The sequence below is a fragment of the Vanellus vanellus genome (assembly GCF_965231255.1).
Source record: "Vanellus vanellus genome assembly, chromosome: 9".
Classification (NCBI taxonomy): domain Eukaryota; kingdom Metazoa; phylum Chordata; class Aves; order Charadriiformes; family Charadriidae; genus Vanellus; species Vanellus vanellus.
The window spans coordinates 17,041,731-17,063,962 of record NC_138914.1 but is presented as its reverse complement, the minus strand read 5'-3'; the positions used below and the strand labels follow the sequence as shown (position 1 = coordinate 17,063,962).

Sequence of the window (22,232 nt, the reverse complement as noted above, 5' to 3'; positions counted from 1 at the left end):
GTGGGAGAAAAGGAGAATTGCTGAAAAAGATCTTCTACAATGGCTTGCTGCTCAAAAAGCAGCAGTAGATAGGGTGATGTTTCTTGTAAAAGCCTGAGAAACCACAATAATATGAAAAATACGTTCACTCTTGCAGCAGACCCCTTCCACAATGACATGACAAATTGGTCCTCTGTACAAAAATACGTCATTGTTTCTTTCAATGAAGTGAGTTCACAAGATACTTTACCGAGTGCTCTGAACTTCTGTTCAAAATGCTGTCTTATGAAGGACATCGAGAACTTCTGCAGAGACCTTTCTGTTTCACACAATGAGGTGCATGGCAAGAAATAGGAAATTAACAAGTGTCTGAATATTGAGTTCTAGTCTTACACAATTGAGGACAAAAGTATCAATAACTAAACAAACACTAGGGGACTGTACCTACTGGGCCATACTTACTTGAAATAAATCCTGAACAAAACATTTCTAAGTTGTGGCAAACTAAGAAGTGACTTCCATAATAAGAAATTAAATGATAAGGAATTTGTGCTCAAATAACTACAAGTCAGAAGTAATCGGTTGTGTAAATACCAGAACATGGTCCATCAAGAAATTGAGAAGTACTGCTCTCCTCTGCGTAGAGTTTGTGAAGGTGATTGATGGGAGCCTCAGGTGCAGTTAAGCAGCACAGGTTTTCCAACATGATTTAAAGGCTGGGTTTGTGATTCTGCTACTTTGTTGAGTTACAGTGTGCATTTACAGCACATTTGATATGCTGCTGTAAGAATGACGTAGCTTTTAAAGTGGAGTAATTTACCTCACCCTTCAATTTGTCCAACTGTCAGCTACCCATGGATGTGAAGTTGTGAAATGTTTGCTGTGGAGAACCATTTGTATATTAACACATTTAAACAAGATCTTTGTACATATATACTTTCTCTTCTGTATCAAAATCATGTGCCTTAAAAAAACCCAAAACATTTCTTCTATAACAGGAATTTTGGACCCTTTTCTAGAAGGGAATGCCCCTTTCTTCCCCCAAAAGAACCAACCCAGACCCAGAAATAACATCTAATCTTGCCAGAGTAAAATTTGAAGTATTGTATGCTACCTTCAATAAAAGGGAGCCCAAAGGTCCTAGTCTTAAATAAAATACAATAATGTAATCACAGCGTACAGTAAAATACTTTCAGATAAGATTACAGTATAATTTGAGTGGAAATATCCTTTCTCTTTACAACTTTAAATGAAAGCAGATTAAAAGAAAGTCAGTTTTTTCTCGCGTGCTCTGTAGAAACTACATTCATTGATCTTTGATATTTATTATATTGTTAGAAGTGATTTAATAGTTTTAATCTAGATTATAATTGCCGATATGGATTTCAGGTGTGATTCATTACAGAAGAAAAAAAACCAACAAATAGCACTTCTGTAACTAAGTATTATTTGTGGGGAGAAAATGCCCATGTGCCTGTATCACAGGATTGAGGTTGGTGTTGCCTATATAAAAATGCATCTAGTTCTTTTGGGTATATTATATTGGAATTTTTAAATAGGGGAAAAAAGCAGGTAACTACCATAATGAAAATCTGGATAATGAAAAGCTAGCAAGAGCTTTTGATGATGAGCATAAGCAAGTAAAAATACTCCATTTTCGAATTCTTAAGTCTTTCCACTGAATAATATAATTTATTACGTAAGCAAAATACCAACAGCAACTGTAGTTTGGGTTCTCCATTTCACTTTTTCCATGATGATCACTTCCCATCTACTGGTAACATTACAGTATGAATCAGAATAAGGCATTAAACCCACAGTCTGCACTCTTCAGCTATTGCTTCTGTGTACAGGTATCTGGAATGAATCTTGGCTTAACATCTGCCACATCAATATTTTTATACCTCAAATTCCCCACACTGTGCAATTTTAATATATATAACCTATAGAATATAAATGTAGTGAATTTGGAGATGACTCTGATACTCTACACAGAATTCAATTAATACAATTCAAAAGATGAACTATAGCAATGCTGAAGACTTTCTGCGTCACTTTTGGAAAAATCTCAGTTGACGTTAGTTTTAATAAAATACAAAAATATCTATCAGCAGAAGATCAATACATCTGCACTGGAAAAAGGGCGTATTTGGGGAAAGGAATCAATTAATCACGTTCCACTGTAAACATATCCATTACCATACAAATGCAGCTCGCTCTCGTAACATTCTGACACCAAAACGCTGCCATTCTCGCTGATATATCCATAGCTCCTGAGTTGTATCAAGACAGGCTAAAACTGCACCTCCTTTCCATGCAATTAAGCGGGGATCCATATCCTAAATGCAAAACACAGATTGTACACAATCACTGGTGTAAATTTGCATAGTTTTGAAAACTCGTGTCCTAATTTTTCCAACAGTATTCATCACTTAGAATCTCCAGGGCAAGAAAAGAATTTTTTCAAAATTATTCAGGAAAAAATAGCAAGATAAAAATACGGAAACAATAGTTAAGGTGTTTAGAGGAGTAACTTTTTTTTTTTTTTTTTTTAAGATGCCTTCTAGGCTTGTCATGGAAATCCTGCCCTCAGCAATGGAGGCTCTGAAAAATACTTAAGTTTTGATTTCACAAATTTTGCCTGATTAATGTCAAATGAAAATTGCTGTTTCAGTGCCATACTTTCTTTTACCTTAATAGTAATTAGAAACACTAACACAGTTTCTTGCTGAGCAGACAGGTTAACTTCACGGGCCAGTACTAACTGCTTCTTTAAGAATACGGCCTTTAGCTAACAAACACTTCAGTGATCGATACTAGTAACACTCTTGCTATACCTCTAACTTCCTGCCTATAACTGCAGAGTGCTATGTTATGAGCTGAAAGCTCTCCTAAATCTCCTCAGATATAGATATTTTTAGATATAGAATATAGTAATAATAGATATTTTTAATCTTCTGAAGATTTCAACCAATTGTAGTTTATTAACCATTTAGATGTCAGTTAACAGTATACCTTAGGTCTTGTGATGACTTCAACATTTTCAACAACTCTTCTAAAAGAAGGTGGCATTTTGTTGAGAATTCGGTGTTGAAGAAACTCTTGAGCTTTATGAAACATAAGGCCTCCTCCCACTACTAAGATGGAGCTGTACATTTTCTTTTTTGTATCATCAGATGCTGGAATGAATGGATATATAGAAATAGATCAGATTTTTTAAAGTTAATATGGCCTGTATTTGTACTGTAAAAAGTTTAGTGCAAGTCAAACCAGATAGTATTTGCATTTAAAGTTCTTTTTCTATTCTTTGGAGATTCAAAACGTCTAGCTCAAGAAACCTCAACAAGATGCAAGTATAAGGAACAGTGTAGCTACTCTAGATATGATAAAACTTAGGGACATACATCTACCTTTAGTAAAATATAGGAGTTACCAGAAATCCACACTGACATGCATACTTTACAGAACTGTACAAATGTAATTCTTACCACAGCAGTCAATACTATGAAGAATGGCTTTGTCAAGGCCCAAGGCTTTGCCTTCAAACTGAGAAATAGCTGTTTTCCTGGACATGTGTGCAGTTAAAGGTTCCTCTGAATCATTTCCAGATATCATACAATCACTCTGGGAAGATCCCAGTTCTACTTCTTGTGGGTAGATCCTCTCTGAAATGTCTGAGGCTTGGCCTCTCAGGTCTCCCTCAAACGCACCAGGCTTCGACGTAGATTTTCTATCAGCTGTAGCTTTTGCAGACTTAAAAATGAGAAAACAACTTGAACTATGAAAAATGCAAAAACATCTTCTGACTTAACTAAACACCACTGTACTTCCTTCACCTTTTTGCACAGAAAGGTTAAGCATTGCATTATTACCTCATATAATTTTCATTTTAATCTCTACTTTCAAAGTAAGGGTTTTATTTTTAACTCCATCAGATTTATCAATGCAGTAATACGAAGCCCGTAGACACTGAAAATACACAGTTCTAATTAAAGACTTGTCTAGACATCTGTAATTCCTTAGCCTAAATTTATTCTTTAATGTTTCTAACTGAGGTAACAAACTTTGGTTTCTGAGATGAGCTAATGAGTCCTGATTTTTATTCCCCAATTGAATAATACTTAATGAAAAAATAAAACTAGTATTCACACACCTGTTCCTGCTTACTTTGTGTGGCTAGCAGGTAATGCTCATCATGAGGATCTTCAGGGTCACCTTGTGACCTGTGTTGCAAAGTTGTCATTTTTTGTCCAACGATTCCAAAAGTTGCTGGATAAAACAGCGCCATTGGAGCCTAAAGAATGACAGATTTGGCACAGTTTTACTATATAGTACACTTTTACATGTAGGTAAGTTTCTTTACTGATTCTGGCATTGTATGATAAATAAGTCCTCAACTGCAGTTTGTTATGAAATTAGAAAATTCAACAGTGACCTGAAAAACTTACAAAATTAGCTTTCATTCCTTGCACTTGAAGGATAAATATCATATTTAGCTGAGGCTACAACCATTCTGGCTAAAGCAAGTTAGGAAATCTTGTGCATCCACTAGTGCTGCATTAGGCCCATTCATACATACAGTAATTAATTTTAAAACTGTCAACAAGCATACATTAAGAACAATCCAGAAATCACGTGGGCTTAATAGCACTGCGCCAATATAAAGTGAGGTGCTGAGCCTGAATGCTGACTATAATTCTTATAACGTTTTAAAAAATCACCTGTAATTTTTCATCCCCTAATCGGAACTGGTATAATAAAGCTGGAGAATCCGGATGCCGAATTTGGAACTCGTGATCTTGCAATCCAGAAATATCCTAGGGTCAAAAACAATGTAAACAAAATTTTTTATCTTTCTATCAAGCCGCGTAATCTATTTAAACTGTACAGAGCAACAAAAAGTAACAAACCTCTTAAGACTATGAACTTCATTTACCTATTCTTGAATTCTTTTTAAAGTCTTTTCCCTGTAGCGTGATCTGCCGAAACAGCTTTCTACATGCCTGAGCCTCTAACATGAGAGTTTGTACAGAAAGAACAGACCTGCTGGCAGATCTTACAAAACTGGAGTTGAAAAACAGCAGATCTGCGCTACTATCAGCTTCTTTCAGTAATAAGAACAAAGAAACTACCTTTCTTAGAGTTGGGATTCCTGTTGACTAGAAGAAAAATAAAACAAACTACAAATACTTCAAGTCTAAAGCTTCTCCAGCTTTTGCCAGTACTTGACTGAGTAAAGTGTTACATTTTATTCTATTTACAAGCAATTGTAGACTCACAAAAAGGTTCCCCAGAGTAGCATTCTGTAAATGAAAAAAAATTACTTGGAGAATGCACTATTTTCCCTTCTCACCTGGTCTAGATGACAAAACGTCTCCTTTAGGTGCTGAAGCAGCAGGCAATCCAACTTATTAGTTAACTGACAGTCTCTATATGGGAATCCGGCTCGTTGCATAAGCCAGTAAAAACACCGTGACACATCAGATCCTCCATATGCAAGGCACAGCCTAGAGCACAGAGAAGAAAAAGATTATTTTATTTATTTGCTGAAATACTGGCCTTCTATGGTAGTATGCATAGGAATACAAGGAATGTTTTAGACATGCTGTGATCTTGACTTCCACATTGTTTGCAGAGCACAGTATCAGTTTTGCCCGTTTCCTTCTTTTAAAGATGTCAGAATTCTTTAAGGTTCACATTGTAACATGATGACCCTGTTACATGGCTCACAGTCAAAACCCCCTGTATTTATAGAAGATTTTTCTCATTTTTAAAGTTAGGTCTTTGGTAAGCAACTAAGTACAGGCTTATAATAATTCTGCATATCAAACGTGTGCTGGTTTTGGCTGGGATAGAGTTAATTTTCTTCATAGTAGCTGGTATGGGCTATGTTTTGGATTTGTGCTGGAAACAGTGTTGATAATACAGAGATGTTTCAGTTATTGCTGAGCAGCGCTTACACAGAGTCAAGGCCTTTTCTGCTTTTCTCACCCCCCCCACCACCAGCGAGTAGGCTGGGGGTGTACAAGAAGTTGGGAGGGGACACAGCCGGGACAGCTGACCCAAATGACCAAAGGCATATTCCATATAAAGTCAGGCTTAGCATATAAAGCTGGGGGAAGAAGAAGGAGGGGGGGGATGTTCAGAGTTATGGTGTTTGTCTTCCCAAGTAACTCTTAATGCGTGATGGAGCCCTGCTTTTCTGGAGATTGCTGCCGATGGGACGTAGTGAATGCATTCCTTGTTTTGCTTTACTTATGCTCACAGCTTTTGCTTTACCTATTAAACTGTCCTTATCTTAACCCATGTCCTTATCTTAACCCGTGAGTTTCTCACTTTTGCTCTTCTGATTCTCTCCCCTATCCCATCGGGGGAATGAGTGAGCAGCTGTGTGGTGCTTAGTGCTGGCTAGGGTTAAACAATGACAAAAAGATACCTGGTGTTGCGATGGGAAACACCATCTTCTACACAGCAAACGCTTGTCTTCTGATCTCCCACATCTACTATACACGCACTGCTTAAACCACTTCCAAAGGTAGCACAGACAGACTCCTGGTGTACAACAATTCCTAGCAATATGAGAAAAAATTGTATCCAATTCATGCCAAGCTCCAGAGCCGTGTTGCTGACATTAAAGGGACATCTTAATGTCTTTTAAAATCAACTAATAGCCTGACTCTGCACTGAAAATCTGTGTATTTAGTGAAGACGCTGGAGGGGTGGTGTGGACACTTACAGATTTTTTTTGTTGGGTAAGCCCTTAAAGTCCTGCCAAAAGCTAAGAGCAGGCTGGATGCCTATAGTCAAATGTTCTTATTTTTTGCAAGATTAAAGGTATTGCCTCCAGACTTTACTGGGTTTTTTAAACCAGTATTGCAGGGTCTTGGTTATCAGATGCACATGAAGCATTTTCCTATTTTTTTTGTAGTTTTAATGAAATATCATTACCATTAACATTTTAGATAGGCTCTTTAAGTAGTTATAAAACAAGGTCCAATTTCACCCTCTGCTTTTGTTTCAATCCACCTTTGCACTTTGTACTGATTAATTATTTAAACAACAGCAGTTTTAATCTTCAACACCTTATAATTAACTTACTGTTTGATGAGTCTCTATCATTTAACTTATTTTTCTTGTCCACTTTTTAAGCCTCTTTCCTGTTCATTCCTGGCATATCTAATACAAAAAAATGACTTTGCAGACCTAAAGGTGCTACTACTATGACGCATTTCAAATTAAGTATGGTCAGGTTACTGTGCCTTCCATAATGACTTTCTGTGTTGTCCCTAAATATGAAATCAGAGAAAGATCATAGAATCATAGATGGCTAAGACTACAGCAGTATTTTTTCCAGAAGACTAGCTAGAAACTTCTAGCAGTTTAACTGAAAGGAAACTGTATTGCTTTTTTTCATCAGATGGATTTCCAGTCTAAAAATAAATATGCAGAAGCTACCAATTACTTGATTTTTTTTCAAATTTTATTGCTTTTCTATATTTAGTGTATGCATTTAAGCCAACTCTGAAACCTCCTATTATGTCATCCTGTAGAGAGGAAAGTAGCAGCATCTTACATCATATACTTTTGTTTTGAAGTCTAAGAATCTTAATGCTCTGTAGAGTTAACATTATGCATTTTAAAAATACTTGAGAAATCAGACTGTTGATACTTTTATCTCAGCTGAAGTGAGAAACCCAGAGTTGGAATATGTAATAGCAAACCAAGAAAGTTGTTTCAATGCTAGTCAACCATTTTGCCCCATCAAAAGAGACAACAGTTATGGGAATAGCAAAAGATGAAAGGTGCTAGTCCCAGCCAAACTGGGATTGATGTGAAAAAAATGTGCCTTAAAGGAAAAAAACCTTTATGCTCTTAATCATTAAGTGCTTGCTTATGTATGGTTTTACCTGAGAAGCCCATCTTCATTAGGATCATATTTACCAGTTCTTTCACGTGTTGTTTATTATAGATGTCTGGAATTAGTAAAATGCATCTGTAGTACTGAAGGTAAGAACAGTAAATTAAAGTCAGCTCTCAAATTAAGTTTCGCTTTGCATTCTTGAATACCTGATGCTAAGGAAGAAAGCATAATATAGAAGTTAGTAAAAGAAGCAAAATTATGGAAAGGGGGAAGGTTTTTAATAATTTAAATAATGAGTTCAGTGTAAGTACCGAGTTAAGAGTTTATAGGCGACTAAAATGTTTAAAAGTGCTTCAGATAGGAGAAAAACACCTGTTCTGCAAGGAGAAGAAATTTATGCAAGTATTAGGCACCCATTCCTCAGTTGCCACCTTTTTAGTCAACAAAACCCAACCCCAGACTAAGACTGTGAAATTTCTACAATAGGATTTCCAAACCTCCTTGGTAGTTCGATTAACAATTTTTGTCTTAAAGACATGCACAACATTCCAAATGAAGTCTTAGGAACCATGCTCACCAGCAGCAGAAAAAAGTTATTCATTAAGAAAACCACCAGTAAGAGACTACCAATAACAGCAGGTTTTTTCTCTTTTATAGTAACATTTACAGAAGTGGATACAGCCCATATTAATGTGTTCACAGCTCACCTTTAGGTCTTTCAGTGGTATTTCCAGATATTTTTGTATTGCATGTGACCATATAACTTCAAGGTCTGCTAATATGGCAGTGAGGGAGCCACCAGGTCCTGTGTGGAGATTCAACTGCCCTCTTCTAATAGGCCAATGTATGTTATAAGAATCTAGTGGATTAACGTACAGTGCCTGAAAATAAGAGATTATGTTCTATGCATTGCTTTTCCCAAAAGATTAGTAACTAATCCTAGAAAAATATTTCAGAAGCAGATACAAGATGGCACACAGCAGCACTCAGACTGATGTGACAGCAATACAGTGGATTTCTTTTTAACAGGGCTTGATTATAAAGTGTTAAAATAAAAAAAACACATTAAATACATGGTTTAAACTGTTAGAATTTTCATATCCATGGACACAAAAGTATGTTTTTCCATTATTGCAAATTAGCAACTAAAATAATTTAAAGACTCTTGGAAGCTCACAAATACCTAATCACTCATCAGTGATTCCTCATACTGATCCTTTTATCAGTTTGTTGCCTTTTCTCTGAATTATACCACGTGGGTGAAGTTCTCATCTAGTCCCTGCAGAAACACTGATTTATAGCAGCAAAGGATCCAGGTTACTTGCTAGGCAAATGGGGGAGACTGGCTGGTTTTGCTGAATGATAATAATCACTCAGTTAGTCCATAGTAAAGCATCTCATGTATCACTTGGCTAAATTACTTGCTTTTCAATACATACTAATGTATAGCAAACTGCTGCTGATTACATAGCCATGTTAATACTAAGCCCCATTTCAGTGGGAAAATTAATCTTACCTCTTCTCCTACCAAAAATTCAGGATGATTTGATGTGTTTGTCCACTTAGCCCCAGAGCTGTGATCTAAAATAGCTGGCCGCATCTGTCTGTTGTATGACCTGGCCTGAAATGTATTCAAAACAAATGCTGCTCATGAATATTTTACCATTCACTTTTTTACACATGGGAAAAAAAAAAAAAAAAAGAAACACACCCCCCCACCCCAGCCCTCAAAGAACCGTTTTAAGTCTTCATTTTCTCCAGTCTTCAGAGTTAGGTCACACAATAGCACTATCCATATGTGCCACATAAAGGATATCTATTCTTGTCCAGTAAAACATAGCATCACACCAAATGACTATATGAATGAACAGTCTAATAAAATCTTAAGAATGAGTTACCTGATCAGGTGACACCGGTATACGCCTTGCGCCATTTGACATCTTTTTGGACCATATTGCTTGGTCCACCATTTTAAGGCCATTTTGTCTCTGCTCGGTACTTTCAGGTTTCTAAACAAAACGCACAAATATGCCATGTAAATACTTTCTTTCCAACTACATGTCTGAACACTGGTAATACTGAAGCTATTATTAAACCATGAAATCATTACTGCAGTGACAGACTGTAGAAAGGAGGGAGGTTTGTATGATGTAAAATGACCATATGCTTATTTTTAAAGAAACTTTTTTATGTTAGAGTTCCCAATGTCTATTTGTCCAAGTCAACTTGAATCTTTTAACTGATTGTAACGGCTGCCGGACTTCCTCTCCAGAGTGAGGAGCTCAGGATGTTATATATTTAACTACAGAAATATTAAGTAGCAGCAAAAATGTTCACATAGATCTTAATTATTTAAAGGTGAGATTTAATATTAAGAAACATTAATTTACTCTAATGATTTTTTTGTACAGATTCAAATTATGAATAAGATCACTACATATATTTTTCGAGCAGGTTGGACTAAAATTACTTGCTGTGTTATCCAAGTTACAAACCAACTTGTAACCAGTGCATTCAGCAATGGAGCCGTCCAGTTCTACAGCTCTCATGCTATAAGCAGAAATACTGTGTGTGGTATCACACCGCAGAGCAGAGAAATCAATGCGTACAACCCTCAACCTCGACATTTATTAGATTTAGTTCATTGCAAACAAATGAAATAAAACACAAACATAGACTGGTGCAAATCTACTGACTTCAGTAAAAAAAAAAAAAAAAAAAAAAAAAATTAAAAGGGAAAAAACAAAGTTTGTCCTGAGCCATATGCTTCTCTGGAAAAGCCCTAATGCACGAGGGGCCGATAAGCGTTACACAACAACAACAACAACAAAGCAACAGCAATACGTAGTTAACCCCCCCATTTTAGCAAGTTGGGAGGACGCGCGGCTTGGCTTACGTTGAGGCCGTCCCTGAGGAGCCAGCTGTCCCTGTAGGCCGCCTGTCCCTGCTGCTTGTGCCGCCGCGCGATGACATGGGGGATGCCCACGGGCAGCGTGTCGGTGGCCCTCCCGAGGCGCAGGGTGGTGGAGCCGGGGTGTATCACCACGATGAAGTTGCTCTGTATTTGCTGAAAGCACCACAAAGCCCACGGGTCAGCCGCTCTCCCCGCCCCCGGGCCTTTAAAAGGCCGAGTCCGGACCACCCACCCACCCACCCGCCCCCGGCAGCGGGACGGGAGCGACGCCCCAGGGGCCGCCGCCGCGGCGCTGCCCGTCAGCGCTCGCCGGGCCGGGCCGGGCCGAGCCTCACCTCCTGCAGGGACTCGGGCACGGCGGCGGGGACGATGGGCCGCTTGACGCCGCGCTGCTCGCGCTCCCGGTCGCGCTCCTTGTCCTTCCCGTTCTCCGCCTCGCCCTTCTCCGCCTGGGTCATGCTCCCCGCCGGGCCCGCGGCGCCGGGCGGAAGCCGCTCCGCCGAGGGCCGAGCGCCGCCCAGCCCGGCCCGGCCTCCGCGCGGGGCGGAAGCGGGCGGGCCCGGGCCCGGCGCCGCCCCTCAGGCAGGTACCGCGGGGGGCTCGGCGGGAGAGGGCTCCTCGGCCCGGCCGTCCCTTCAGCGCCTGCCCCAGCCCCGTGGGCTTGGCCCGGCCCCCGGGCTGAGGGGACGAGCCACGGTAAGCCGAGAGTCTGGGGAGCTCCGCCGCAGCGGCGGGTGTGAGCTGGCGGCAGGCAGACCCCGTCAGCTGGGCTGTTCCTGCTGGTGGGGCTGGAGGAAGGGTAACGCAGCCCGCCGGACCATTGAACACGTGCTGTCTGTAATGATAGATACACGTGCGGTACGCCTGTGAGGAGCTGCCGATGACCGACCTGAGGTGAAGATGTGACTGACTTTTGAGTGGAGTTGAGGAAGATGTGTTTATTAGGCTGAAGGCTCTTGTTCGCAGCAAGTTTAAAAGATAACTTTGGGAACTTTAAAAGGTAACTTTGGGTTGGGTGTGTGTAGCAGGAGGGGGAGCCACCGGAGGGGGTGATTTCACCATAATTAGCTGGCAATTAGCAGCTACTTATGTTAACCAAGGGGCACTCCTGGATGTTATATTGGATGATGTATTTTCCTGCTGAAGAGATTATTAGAGAGGTCAAAGTAAAAAAATGTGCAGTGGCACCTTGCAAAAGGTAATATAATCTGTTTTCTTGGTAGCTAATCTTTTCTCAAATAGACACAGTCCTCTCCAATTGAACAAAAAAACCCCAAACAAAACACAACCTCAAACCAACCAAACCAAACTTCAAACTAATAGAAATTCCCATTCTTAAATGGGGTAAATTAATTAAAAGGCAGTTACTGTTTGAAATAAAATATCTCTTCTTTGTTAGCACTCAGTATTTGCGTTCACTACCTTGTTCTTCGTGTGATAAAAACAAAGACTAATTTTATGGAAAAAATAATTACCAAAACTTGTGCAGCAAATAGGCTTATAAATTTGAATAAGTTTATAATGGAGAAGGAAGCTGTTTCGAGAGGTGCTTACAAAACACACACATTATAAAACCCATTATAGGCCTTAAGGAAGTGACTTTATAAAAGGCAAGGACTGTGAAAATAATTCGTAAGTTGCATTTTAAGTGCTTTTAGAGTATCATTAATATAACGAAAATACAGCAAAATACAGAATGTTAGTACTGACAAAAATAGAGTAAATACAAAACCTATTAGGAAGCACTGCTTTATGTTTGACTCTTGAGGGACCTTCTGTATCGATTATAAATATGTATTCTTTCTCACTTGAACAGAAAAGGGCTTACTGTGCTTCAGACAGGTTGTTTTTTTTTCTAAAAATAATGAGAAAGTCAGCCTTGTGACAAGCCAAATATAATTTACTTATTACTTTGCAACTACAGTAAAATGCTCAGAAACTATACAAAGACTTTAGACAGTAAACATGTATTTAATAAAACTGTAGTTCAGTTACACCAGATCCTTGAAGAAGGAGTTCCCAGTACAACTTCATTAATCTGCTTGTATCACAGAACAGTTTCCAGTTAGACATACACATTCCCAACATTCCAACTTATTTGGTCCAGCACTAAACTTTTCTTCCCTTTCGTCTTGCAAATGTGTATGCTTTTGCCTGCTTCTTCAGCAGGCGTTTACCTAAAAGATAAAAAGTAATTACAGTACATTTAAAGACAATAAGACCTTTCTTTGCGAGATTAAAAATATGTAAGTAAAAAAAATTATAAATAAAATAGCTTTTAATTTAGCTAAATGAGACATGCTAAAGGCTTGCGAACTTCTATTCCTGAGCAGATTGCGCATTTCCATTATTACCCAAAAGCCCTCCCCATAGACTTTGCTGGTCTTATGTCCAGTCAAAAAGAAAAAATAAACAATCTGAATGGAAAAAAAAAAAAGATAATGGGAAGGTTATCCTTTTTCTAGGGAACTGAAATACTGGTGTATGTGCTTTTTGGAATATTAACTTTTTCCTGCAAGATTTACAGGTATTAACCGACTGCATGTGTGTGTTTTCTTGTAACTTTTGTTATGGTATCAATGGGGAGTGATTAATGAAAAAGAAGGATTGTTTACTTAAGTCCTAAAGTAAATTAAACCATACTATATATACACTCAGTGTTAGATGAAACTCCCACCAGCTCAACTAATTAATAAAACAGAATTAAAGTTCAGGCAGCTGTAAGAAATGTAATGAGCATGTCTTTTTGTTTTTTGCCCCCCTTTTGAAGCAATTCTAATTTTTATGCTGTACTAGAATTCCAAATTTGCATAGCTCTATCACTGTAAGAGGAAGAAAGATTTTTTACCAGTAGTCTTTTAATAACTTTATTAATTTTCCTTTTCTATTGGTAAGTATCTACTTTAGAGAAAAAACCTCATATGTCATATGATAACCATTAGAAACGCAAACAAAGTTTGTCACTACTGATCTGGACAGGACTTTAAGCAGCCAAAAAAGATCAGAAGTTCTAAATAATCTTTGCTACACTTTGTACATCCACTTCTATTCAATTAAAAGTAGAAGATCACCAATTTGGAGCCAAAACCTTTAAACACCTCCCTTCCCTCCCCCCCCCCCTTTACTGAAAGTAGCTAACCACTTTGATTCTCTTCCTGTTTTGGTAACTTTTGCAAAAGGAGGACAAAACGCTCCATCCTACCTTAACTTTCAATTATCATTGTTATTAAAAAAAAAAAAAAAAAAAAAAAAGTTCAAAGCAGGATACAGCAGATTTGGAATTACCTTCCTCATCCACCTCCAGCCATTGGTGGAGGACTGGGGCCTCCACCCCAGTTATTTATTCGACCCATCCTGCGGCGAGGTTGTGCTGGAGGTCTGACAAGAAAGCAAGGAGAACAACATCTAAGGAGAACAACATCTATTCAATCAGCGTTAAATTGTTAAACTAGAAACAGAATAACACTGTCTCTAAATGATAGTAATTAAGAAGTTAGAACCTCTGGAACACCTCTGGTGTTGTTTGGGTTTCATGTGAAAAACTATAAAAAAAAACCCTAACACCACTTTCACAAAAATTATCTCATGCAAACTGTTGTAATTACTCCTGTCTCACAAAACAGAGCTACAGAAAGCTATTACACAGTCTTAAAAAAAAAAAGTTAGGCAAACCATTATGAACAAAGAAACACTGTAACTATAGTGTTTATAGAAACAATACCCCTATAACAAAGTATTTTGCTTTATCTGTGGATAATCTAATACATGAAATGACTGAAGTACTGTAAATCAAATGCTGAGTATAAGCAAGTCTAACAAAACAGAATTTCAACAAACATTGTCCGTTAAGCAAGTCTGAAAAATTGTTTCGGTGACACTATACTGTTACCACAGCCATCCAAAGCTCTGTATTGTTATCAATGAGTTTCAGACAAGATACCACAGGTAAAAAATATTTTAGTTGTCTTACATGACCTGATTCATTGCAAATCACAACTGTAATCTGAATAAGGTATGTCATTTCGCTAAGATAGGAAAAAAATCAGAACTAGTGTGAATATGAAAAAATACCCTCTTCCATCACTGTATCCTGAATAGGAGGAAGATGTGTAGCCTCTTCTTCTCAAATCTGGTTGAATAATACTCTGGAAACTGAAAAATAAAACAGGAGTCAGGTGAATTGATTGCTAGATTTTTTAAGTTGCAAAATAAGAAACAGGCTGATAAGTAGTGTTCAGGAATGAACAGGGTATCTTCTCAAGGTTACCATTTAATAAATCTTTGCAATTTTTCTTCTACATATGAAGATAAAATCTGAAGTAATTCCGAATTACAGTAAGGCTCAAACCATAAAATCTATTTCTTCTGGTAAAGTGCAAGAAATTAATAAAGTATAAACCTGCAACTGAAATACTGAAGGACTGTTGAACACATCAAAAGAAATTCTTAACTGGCTTTAGTCTGGGGCCATAAATTTGTGATTACTGCTGTATGATTATTCTTACATAGCCAGACTCTATTGTCTCCAGTAGAAATTCTCCAAGTAATACCTTAATTATTCGATCAGCTATTAGAAACTAGGTGTTTAACAAAAGTATGTGCTTTTTCTTTTTGCAGTATTAAAATGGAAGAAATGTAAGAAAACTCATTTGAACTGCCTATTGACAGTTATCATCACTTTTCATACACTTTTCTTTTTGTTAAATATACTGTAGTGCTTAATAACCAAAGCCGCATAGTCATAGTAAAGCATTCATGTATGTTTTGGGGACAGCAAATATGGAATGCTAAGAGTAAATCTAACATTTTTATTGTAGTGTTACTGATAGCACTGAGTCGGGTCTGCCTACAGCAAATCTAAAAATCATCAAAAGAATTACTTTCTACTTACAACAGAACCACAAAATCTGCTATCGACCAGAAGAAATCTGTTATAGTTGACAAACTCCAAGGAGCCCGACTCTGGCTATCCAAAACTTGTCCTGTAACACATCAAGATACAAAACATCCAGCGATGTTTAGGGTCTGACACCGTGCAGTTTATTACACAAAAACACGTCATCTGAGTCTACAATTTGCGAACAGGGCGGTGGAGCTACACTTCATGGGCATCGGTGGCAAGTTTCATTCGCTACCGAGTACTGTCCAAGAACTTGACGTGATGGGATCGTCACTGCCAGGCAGACACTGTGCCCAGGGAAACCTACAAAATGCCACCAGTGGAGCCTCTCTTTCCCTGTATGTTCCTTCTCTGTTCCGCTCCCGATGTACGCAGGACACGCTCCGACTTTCCAAAGTGCTTACAGCCCGCTGAGTAGCGCGGCAGGCTCTAACGCAGACCGCACAGACACCACTGGACCGGGGGTCGATGTGGCAGCGGCCCAGACGCGCGGCGCGCCGGGACACCCCGGGCCGCGGAGGCAGCGCTCGGCCCAGGGCAGGCCCGATGTCCCCCCGGCCGTCCCCCCGTTCGCTGCCCAGACCCCAGCCTGTCCCCCGCCGCCCTGCTGAGGAGAAGAGACGCGAACCCTCCCCCCCACAGGCCGCCCCTCACCGTTGGAGATGTAAACCATGGCGGCGGGCTGCGGGCGCTGCCCCGTCACCTGCCCTCCGCCCCACTGCGCCTGCGCGGGCGGGCGGCGCATGCCCAGACCCTGCGCGCGGGGGGGGGGGAGGCCTTCAGTTCCGGCTGGCGGGGCTGAGGGAGGCGGGGCGATGCCGAGTTGACATGGAGGTGGCGGGGAGGGGGCGGTGGTCGCCTTCTCGCTTCGCTGCTCGCAGTAACCGTAGCGGCACGTAGTGCCCTGTTAGCGGGGGTGCCCCCTCAGCGGCCCCGCTGCAGGCGGTGTTCAGGTGGGGCGCCTCCTCCCTCAGAGCGGGCGGGTCTGCTTCGCTCCTGAAATGTGTTTATTTTAGTAGTTACACCGCTGGGTGACGCTGTGTTGGAGTTTCCGTGCCGTGGGCGATAAGGGTGTGGTTGTACCAACGGTAGCAGTGAGCCTTAACCGTAGTTGTTAGGGTGCCAGGGTAGCTTTCATAAAAATTACATGTTCTTGGTAGTCTTCCACAGTTAACTTCTGGGGGATGTTATGTAAAAGCCAGTGGGTTTGTACTTTGTCACCGCCTCAGACCTCTCTGGTTGTTGAACAGAGGTTCGTCCATCCCTGTGGTTTCTGTAATGGAATATTAGCAGTGATAACTCGCTGTAGTAATGTTAGAAATCCGACCAAATGCAGATACTTGTTTAAAATTTCTCTCCAAAGGGAACTCTGTTCCTTTTATGTAATGACAGGTGTGTGGCAATGTATATTCCCATTATGTTGGGACTGTTCAGCCCGAACTTGAGTGTTTCTTTTAATTTATTTTATTTTTATAAAAGCTTTGCCCTGCAAATAGCGGCTAGCGTTTCTTCTCCATGCATGTAAAATTGGAGGTAACTATATAGCTATATAGGCAAATCTAATATAATGCCTTCTCTCTTTTTTTTAAACTTAAGTAGTAGAGAAGGGATGTGTAATTCTGCTGGGAAGTAGCAGTAAGAAAAATGAATATAAAAATATTTTAATGTTGCCTTTGCAAGACCTGCCTTTTCCTCATAACTGTGAGGTAAAGTCTTGAGGTAAAGTTTTTTTGCTAAATCTCTTAACACAAGAGTGTTGTCTGAAGTTGAAATTGTAACATAATATGTCTGACAATGTACTTGTCCCCTAGTAAGGAAATGTTTTGCAACTGACAGGTGTTTATAAATGTTCAGTGCTCCAGAAATAAACTCTTGCTAGCAACTGAAAGCAATTGTGAAAGAAAGATATCTGCAACAACACGTGTAAAATAAATATTTATCATTAACATAACAGTTAGGTAATCTACCACTCAATAAATGGGGAAATACGAAAATGTTTAGAAAACAGTGTGTGCTACAAAGTACATAATGGGCATAAACACAGGCATTAGGTTAAAATTATTCAGGGACAATATCTATCCTTTTTTTTAACTAGCTATGTTTATGATGATTTTTTCAAATGATAGTCAAGTGTAATGTCCCGGTTGAGGTAAAACAATCAATTTTCTGTTCAGTAACTTGCAAACCACAGCATGTAGTCAAATCAGTTTCAGTTTACAAATTGCAAAACACAGCCTACATAGGTATAGAAGAAAAACAGAGACTCAGTAAATAATTTGAACATTGTTTTTAGCTTCTCAGTGAAACCAGATAAATAGAACAATAAAATGGAAGAAAGATATAGTGGTGTAATTTTAATTTATGGAATGCATATTAGATCTGCTGTTGTGCGTAAAGTGATACTGTTACATCAATACTCATATGGAAAGTGAAAGCATTAAAAAGGTATTGTCAAATAATAGGAAAATAACAGTACTCAAGGAAAATATATGACAAATGCATACCTTTGTATTAGTATGCTAATGTGAAAATGATATAGTCTTGTTTTCCAATAATTTTCCTAAATATACTTTGTTTTCTTTTCACTAGGCTTTGAGATAAAACAGCAAATTATCTCATGTTTAAAGAATCATTGCACATGTTGTAGATACAACATTTACTAAGAAGAAAACAAAAAGACTGAGGATGGCAATGGGAAGATAATGGCGATAAGTGGAGTTAAAAGAGGTACTGTAAATTTTGTGTCACAAACTGACTCTTGCTAGTATAAAAACAAATGTCACAGTCCAAACTTTTAATTGTAGTTTAAACAGAAACATAACAATGAACCTGAATATGAGCAGGTAATTATTGCTCCTGAACTCATGCTCTGTATGCAGTTTATGTTGTCCTGGATGAATTAATGTAATAAGAGTTTGAACAATTCATTCCCTTTTTTACTGTATTATCTTTCAGAGGGAATGTGTTCATTATACAGAAAGGAATAATGTATTTTTTTGTTTTTCAAAGGACAACCCCCCCCCCAAACTTGAACAACAAAGAGGTTGGTTAGTTGGTTCTTCAGTTTGTTTGTGTTTGGTTTTTTTCTTTTTTTTTTAAAAGTTAAATCGTATGTGAGATAGTCTTGGTTTATTTAATGAGAAAGTAATAGTAAGTATTGTCTCAGTGCCCTAAAATTATATAATTACAATGCAAACTTTGTCTGTAAAATCCATTTTTTTTAAGGAGTATACTTTTAAAATTGAGATTACTAATGTGTGTGTATTCCTAACACAGTTATATTTTTCCAAGAAAGCATGTCCAGGTACTTACCAGTGGCAAAATAACCTACCTTTGCATAAAATGATACATGAAAATGTCAGTATTTATAAGTATTTTTTAAGTACTTACATATGCATTATTTATTTATTTATTTCCATATTTAAGTTTTAGACATGAAAATGTGAGTTTTAAAAGATGTGTTTAAAAATCAATGGTAGCATTACATTATCAAGCTTGTTATCCATTGGCCTGTCCTTGGGTCAGGAATGGAGTAGAGAAGAGGAATAGAAAAACAGTTATTCACATGCATTTGCAGTTTGTGGTACAGTTGGGACAGCGGGTGTGGACGTTAGCTCTGGTGGGAGTTCATTTCTGGTAGTGACACAGCTCTGGCATCCCACTCTGAGCAGCTGCTCCTTCACAAAGGGCAGGGCCGGTGTCTCTAGCTGTTGCTAGCTAGAGTCCTTAGAATCATAGAATCATAGAATTAGTGAGGTTGGAAGGGACCTTTAAGATCATCAAGTCCAACCATTAACCTACCCTGATAAAAACACCACCACTTCTAAACCATGTCCCTAAGCACCTCATCTACCCTTTTCTTAAACACCTCCAGGGATGGTGAATCCACCACCTCTCTGGGCAGCCTATTCCAATGTTTAATAACCCTTTCAGTGAAAAAATGCTTCCTAATATCCAATCTAAACCTGCCCTGACATAACTTGAACCCATTTCCTCTTGTCCTATCACTTGTCACCAGGGAGAAGAGGTCAGCTCCCATCTCTCTACAACCTCCCTTCAGGTAGTTGTAGAGGGTGATAAGGTCTCCCCTCAGCCTCCTCTTCTCCAGGCTAAACAACCCCAGATCCCTCAGTCGTTCCTCATAAGGTTTGTCCTCCAGACCCTTCACCAGCTTTGTAGCCCTTCTCTGGACACGCTCCAACACCTCAATGTCCTTCTTGTAGTGAGGGGCCCAAAACTGAACACAGTACTCGAGGTGAGGCCTCACCAGTGCCGAGTACAGGGGGATGATTACTTCCCTAGTCCGGCTCACCACACTATTCCTGATGCAGGCCAGGATGGTGTTGGCCGCCTTGGCTGCCTGGGCACACTGCTGGCTCATGCTCAGCCGGCTGTCCACCAACACCCCCAGGTCCTTTTCTGCCAGGCAGCTTTCGAGCCACTCCGCCCCCAGTCTGTAGCGCTGCATGGGGTTGTTGTGACCCAAGTGCAGGACCCGACACTTGGCCTTGTTGAACCTCATACCATTGGCCTCAGCCCATCTGTCCAGCCTGTCCAGATCCCTCTGCAGAGCCATCCTACCCTCAAGCAGATCAACACGCCCCCCCAGTTCAGTGTCGTCTGCAAACTTACTGAGGGTGCGTTCGATCCCCTCATCCAGATCATTGATAAAGATATTAAAGAGAACGGACTTCACCGGACTTGCACCTTTGCTTTCAGTCTGCATGCCGGGATGTTCAGAGGACCACAGCAGCAGTGCACTTGCACTTGATGAAAATCAGTAGAAGGCAGGTTTTGAGAGTCAGCAACAGAAATACAAAACAGTTGGGTTGCCCTTCTGAAGGTAGGTACCATGAGGAATAAAGATGGGTGGTTATCTGTGTGTAAGAGCTAAAAGTTAACATACGTGCCATTTGGAACTGGGGAGATGTGATTGCTTTGATGGTAGGCAAAGTACATATCTGTACAGTGCCATGAAGAGTAGTGTAGGCTATATATTAAGTTATTGAAAAAGACCAATATTAAATGGGCTTTTCCTTTTTCTTTAATGCAATCTGAACTCTCAATGGGATGCCTTCTGTTTTCAGGTGATTTGGTTTTTTTTAGGCTCTGTTCCAGATGTAGATTTGATTCCTTGTGAATTGTGTGTATTTGCATATCAGTATCTAATACTGGTGTCCGAGAAATGTATTACTGTGCTTTAGTAACTTTTTCTAGTTTTTCATCAAAAGTGGCAAAACTATGGGTCAGCTATTTTTGTAGCATTCTGTATGCTAAGTGATGACCTTTCATTTGTGATACAGATTTAGAAAATTGTGTGCATAGAGAACTAGTGTTACAGCATGAACAGGGCTTGTACTCTAAAATTTATGCTATGTTTTTAATACGAATGTAAGCTTTTTAAGATAAAATAATTTTGAATTAAAAGCTAAACTGGGAAAACTTGACCCTTCCCTGAAGAGGAATTGCAAACTGTTGGCCATGTTTGAACAGCAGAAAGAGAAAAGGCATCTTTTCTTTGCTGGCCTATAGTTTTTTTTTTTTCTCCTGGTGGTTATCATGTTGCACCACCACATAATTTAAATGGAAACATTCAAAATTCAGTTTGGGCTTGAATTATTCATAGAAGAGCTGATTGTCATGTAGTATTTGTCTTATGCACACACAGTTCATACTGTATGTATTAGAGTGAGAAGGTTTTCTAAACTCCAGATTAGAAATGTAGGATGTTCATTGCAACATAAACATAAAATTCAGAGGATATTTCACAGGATTCTATTTTTTAACAGCTTTTATAAGAAAAATTAAAATAATTTGCTGTTTGTGGAAGAGCTGAAACTCAATTCTTGAAACAGTCACGTTGATCGAATGTCAGAATTTTGAACAGAACTTACCTGTTTAAGTAAGCTTCAGTTCTGAACAGTTGATTGAAGACCTAATTTTTTTTTGTTGTTGTTCTTTGGTGCCCCAGAGAAGGATATACTCATGTGCTGTGGGGTTTGAGTTAAAGAAATCTTGTGCAGATTTCAACTGGAAGATAAATTTTGCAAAATCTGCAGCTCTGATCTCAACATAAAATCAGGTCAAGAAAATAAGCACATAATGCTGTGACCTATTTTTGTTCCCCTAGCTGGGACAGAGACTAGATTTTCTAGTAATAGAATTTGTCTGCAAATTGTAGTTTTTTGGTTTTGTTTTGATTTTTTTAATACCATTTGTAGATATCTGAATAACAAACAAACATGATGAGGCTTTAGTGCAAAATTGTTACACTTAACAGTTTGAAAGCAAATATATGCTGGAGGAATACCAAAGGACTGTCTTGTGCTTTTATATTTCTTTTGATAACAGCATATTGTTACATACAGAAAGCTCTAAGTGTCTGTAAATGTTACATATTCTTCTTAATAACAAAAACTTCAGCCCTCTGTAGAATGAAATAATTGGTCCTCAATTTAGAGTTGTATGAGAGTCTAGAAAGAAACTTCCACACTCCTCTACGCAGGGTGAATAGTGTGCTAAATTTTCTGTTCAGTCAGAAAAAGAGCATGTTCAGTTACTGGTGAAGCTACCTGACC

General features: G+C 39.1%; 2 protein-coding genes across 3 annotated transcripts; both read right to left on the bottom strand.

The window, feature by feature from the left end:
• Positions 1 to 216: 216 nt before the first annotated feature.
• On the bottom strand, positions 217 to 11,226 carry ACTR8 (actin related protein 8). 2 transcript variants are annotated; one of them, XM_082487670.1, is made up of 14 exons: positions 11,090 to 11,226; positions 10,737 to 10,907; positions 9,739 to 9,849; positions 9,357 to 9,461; positions 8,548 to 8,721; positions 7,887 to 7,980; positions 6,416 to 6,548; positions 5,333 to 5,486; positions 4,701 to 4,796; positions 4,133 to 4,273; positions 3,468 to 3,732; positions 2,995 to 3,158; positions 2,179 to 2,318; positions 217 to 298 (listed from the first exon to the last, which is right to left on the bottom strand). In XM_082487670.1, coding segments are annotated over exons 1-14 (1,872 nt in total). In that variant the 5' UTR covers positions 11,213 to 11,226; the 3' UTR covers positions 217 to 297. The 2 variants fall into 2 exon arrangements, with proteins under 2 accessions (XP_082343796.1, XP_082343795.1); XM_082487669.1 differs by lacking the exon at positions 217 to 298 and having other exon boundaries at positions 1,650 to 2,318.
• Positions 11,227 to 12,639: 1,413 nt separating this feature from the next.
• On the bottom strand, positions 12,640 to 16,398 carry SELENOK (selenoprotein K). Its single transcript, XM_082487882.1, has 5 exons — positions 16,309 to 16,398; positions 15,646 to 15,736; positions 14,826 to 14,906; positions 14,040 to 14,132; positions 12,640 to 12,931 (listed from the first exon to the last, which is right to left on the bottom strand). Exons 1-4 carry the CDS (start codon positions 16,325 to 16,327, stop codon positions 14,045 to 14,047), a joined length of 279 nt encoding a protein of 92 aa, XP_082344008.1. The 5' UTR covers positions 16,328 to 16,398; the 3' UTR covers positions 12,640 to 12,931; positions 14,040 to 14,044.
• Positions 16,399 to 22,232: the final 5,834 nt, after the last annotated feature.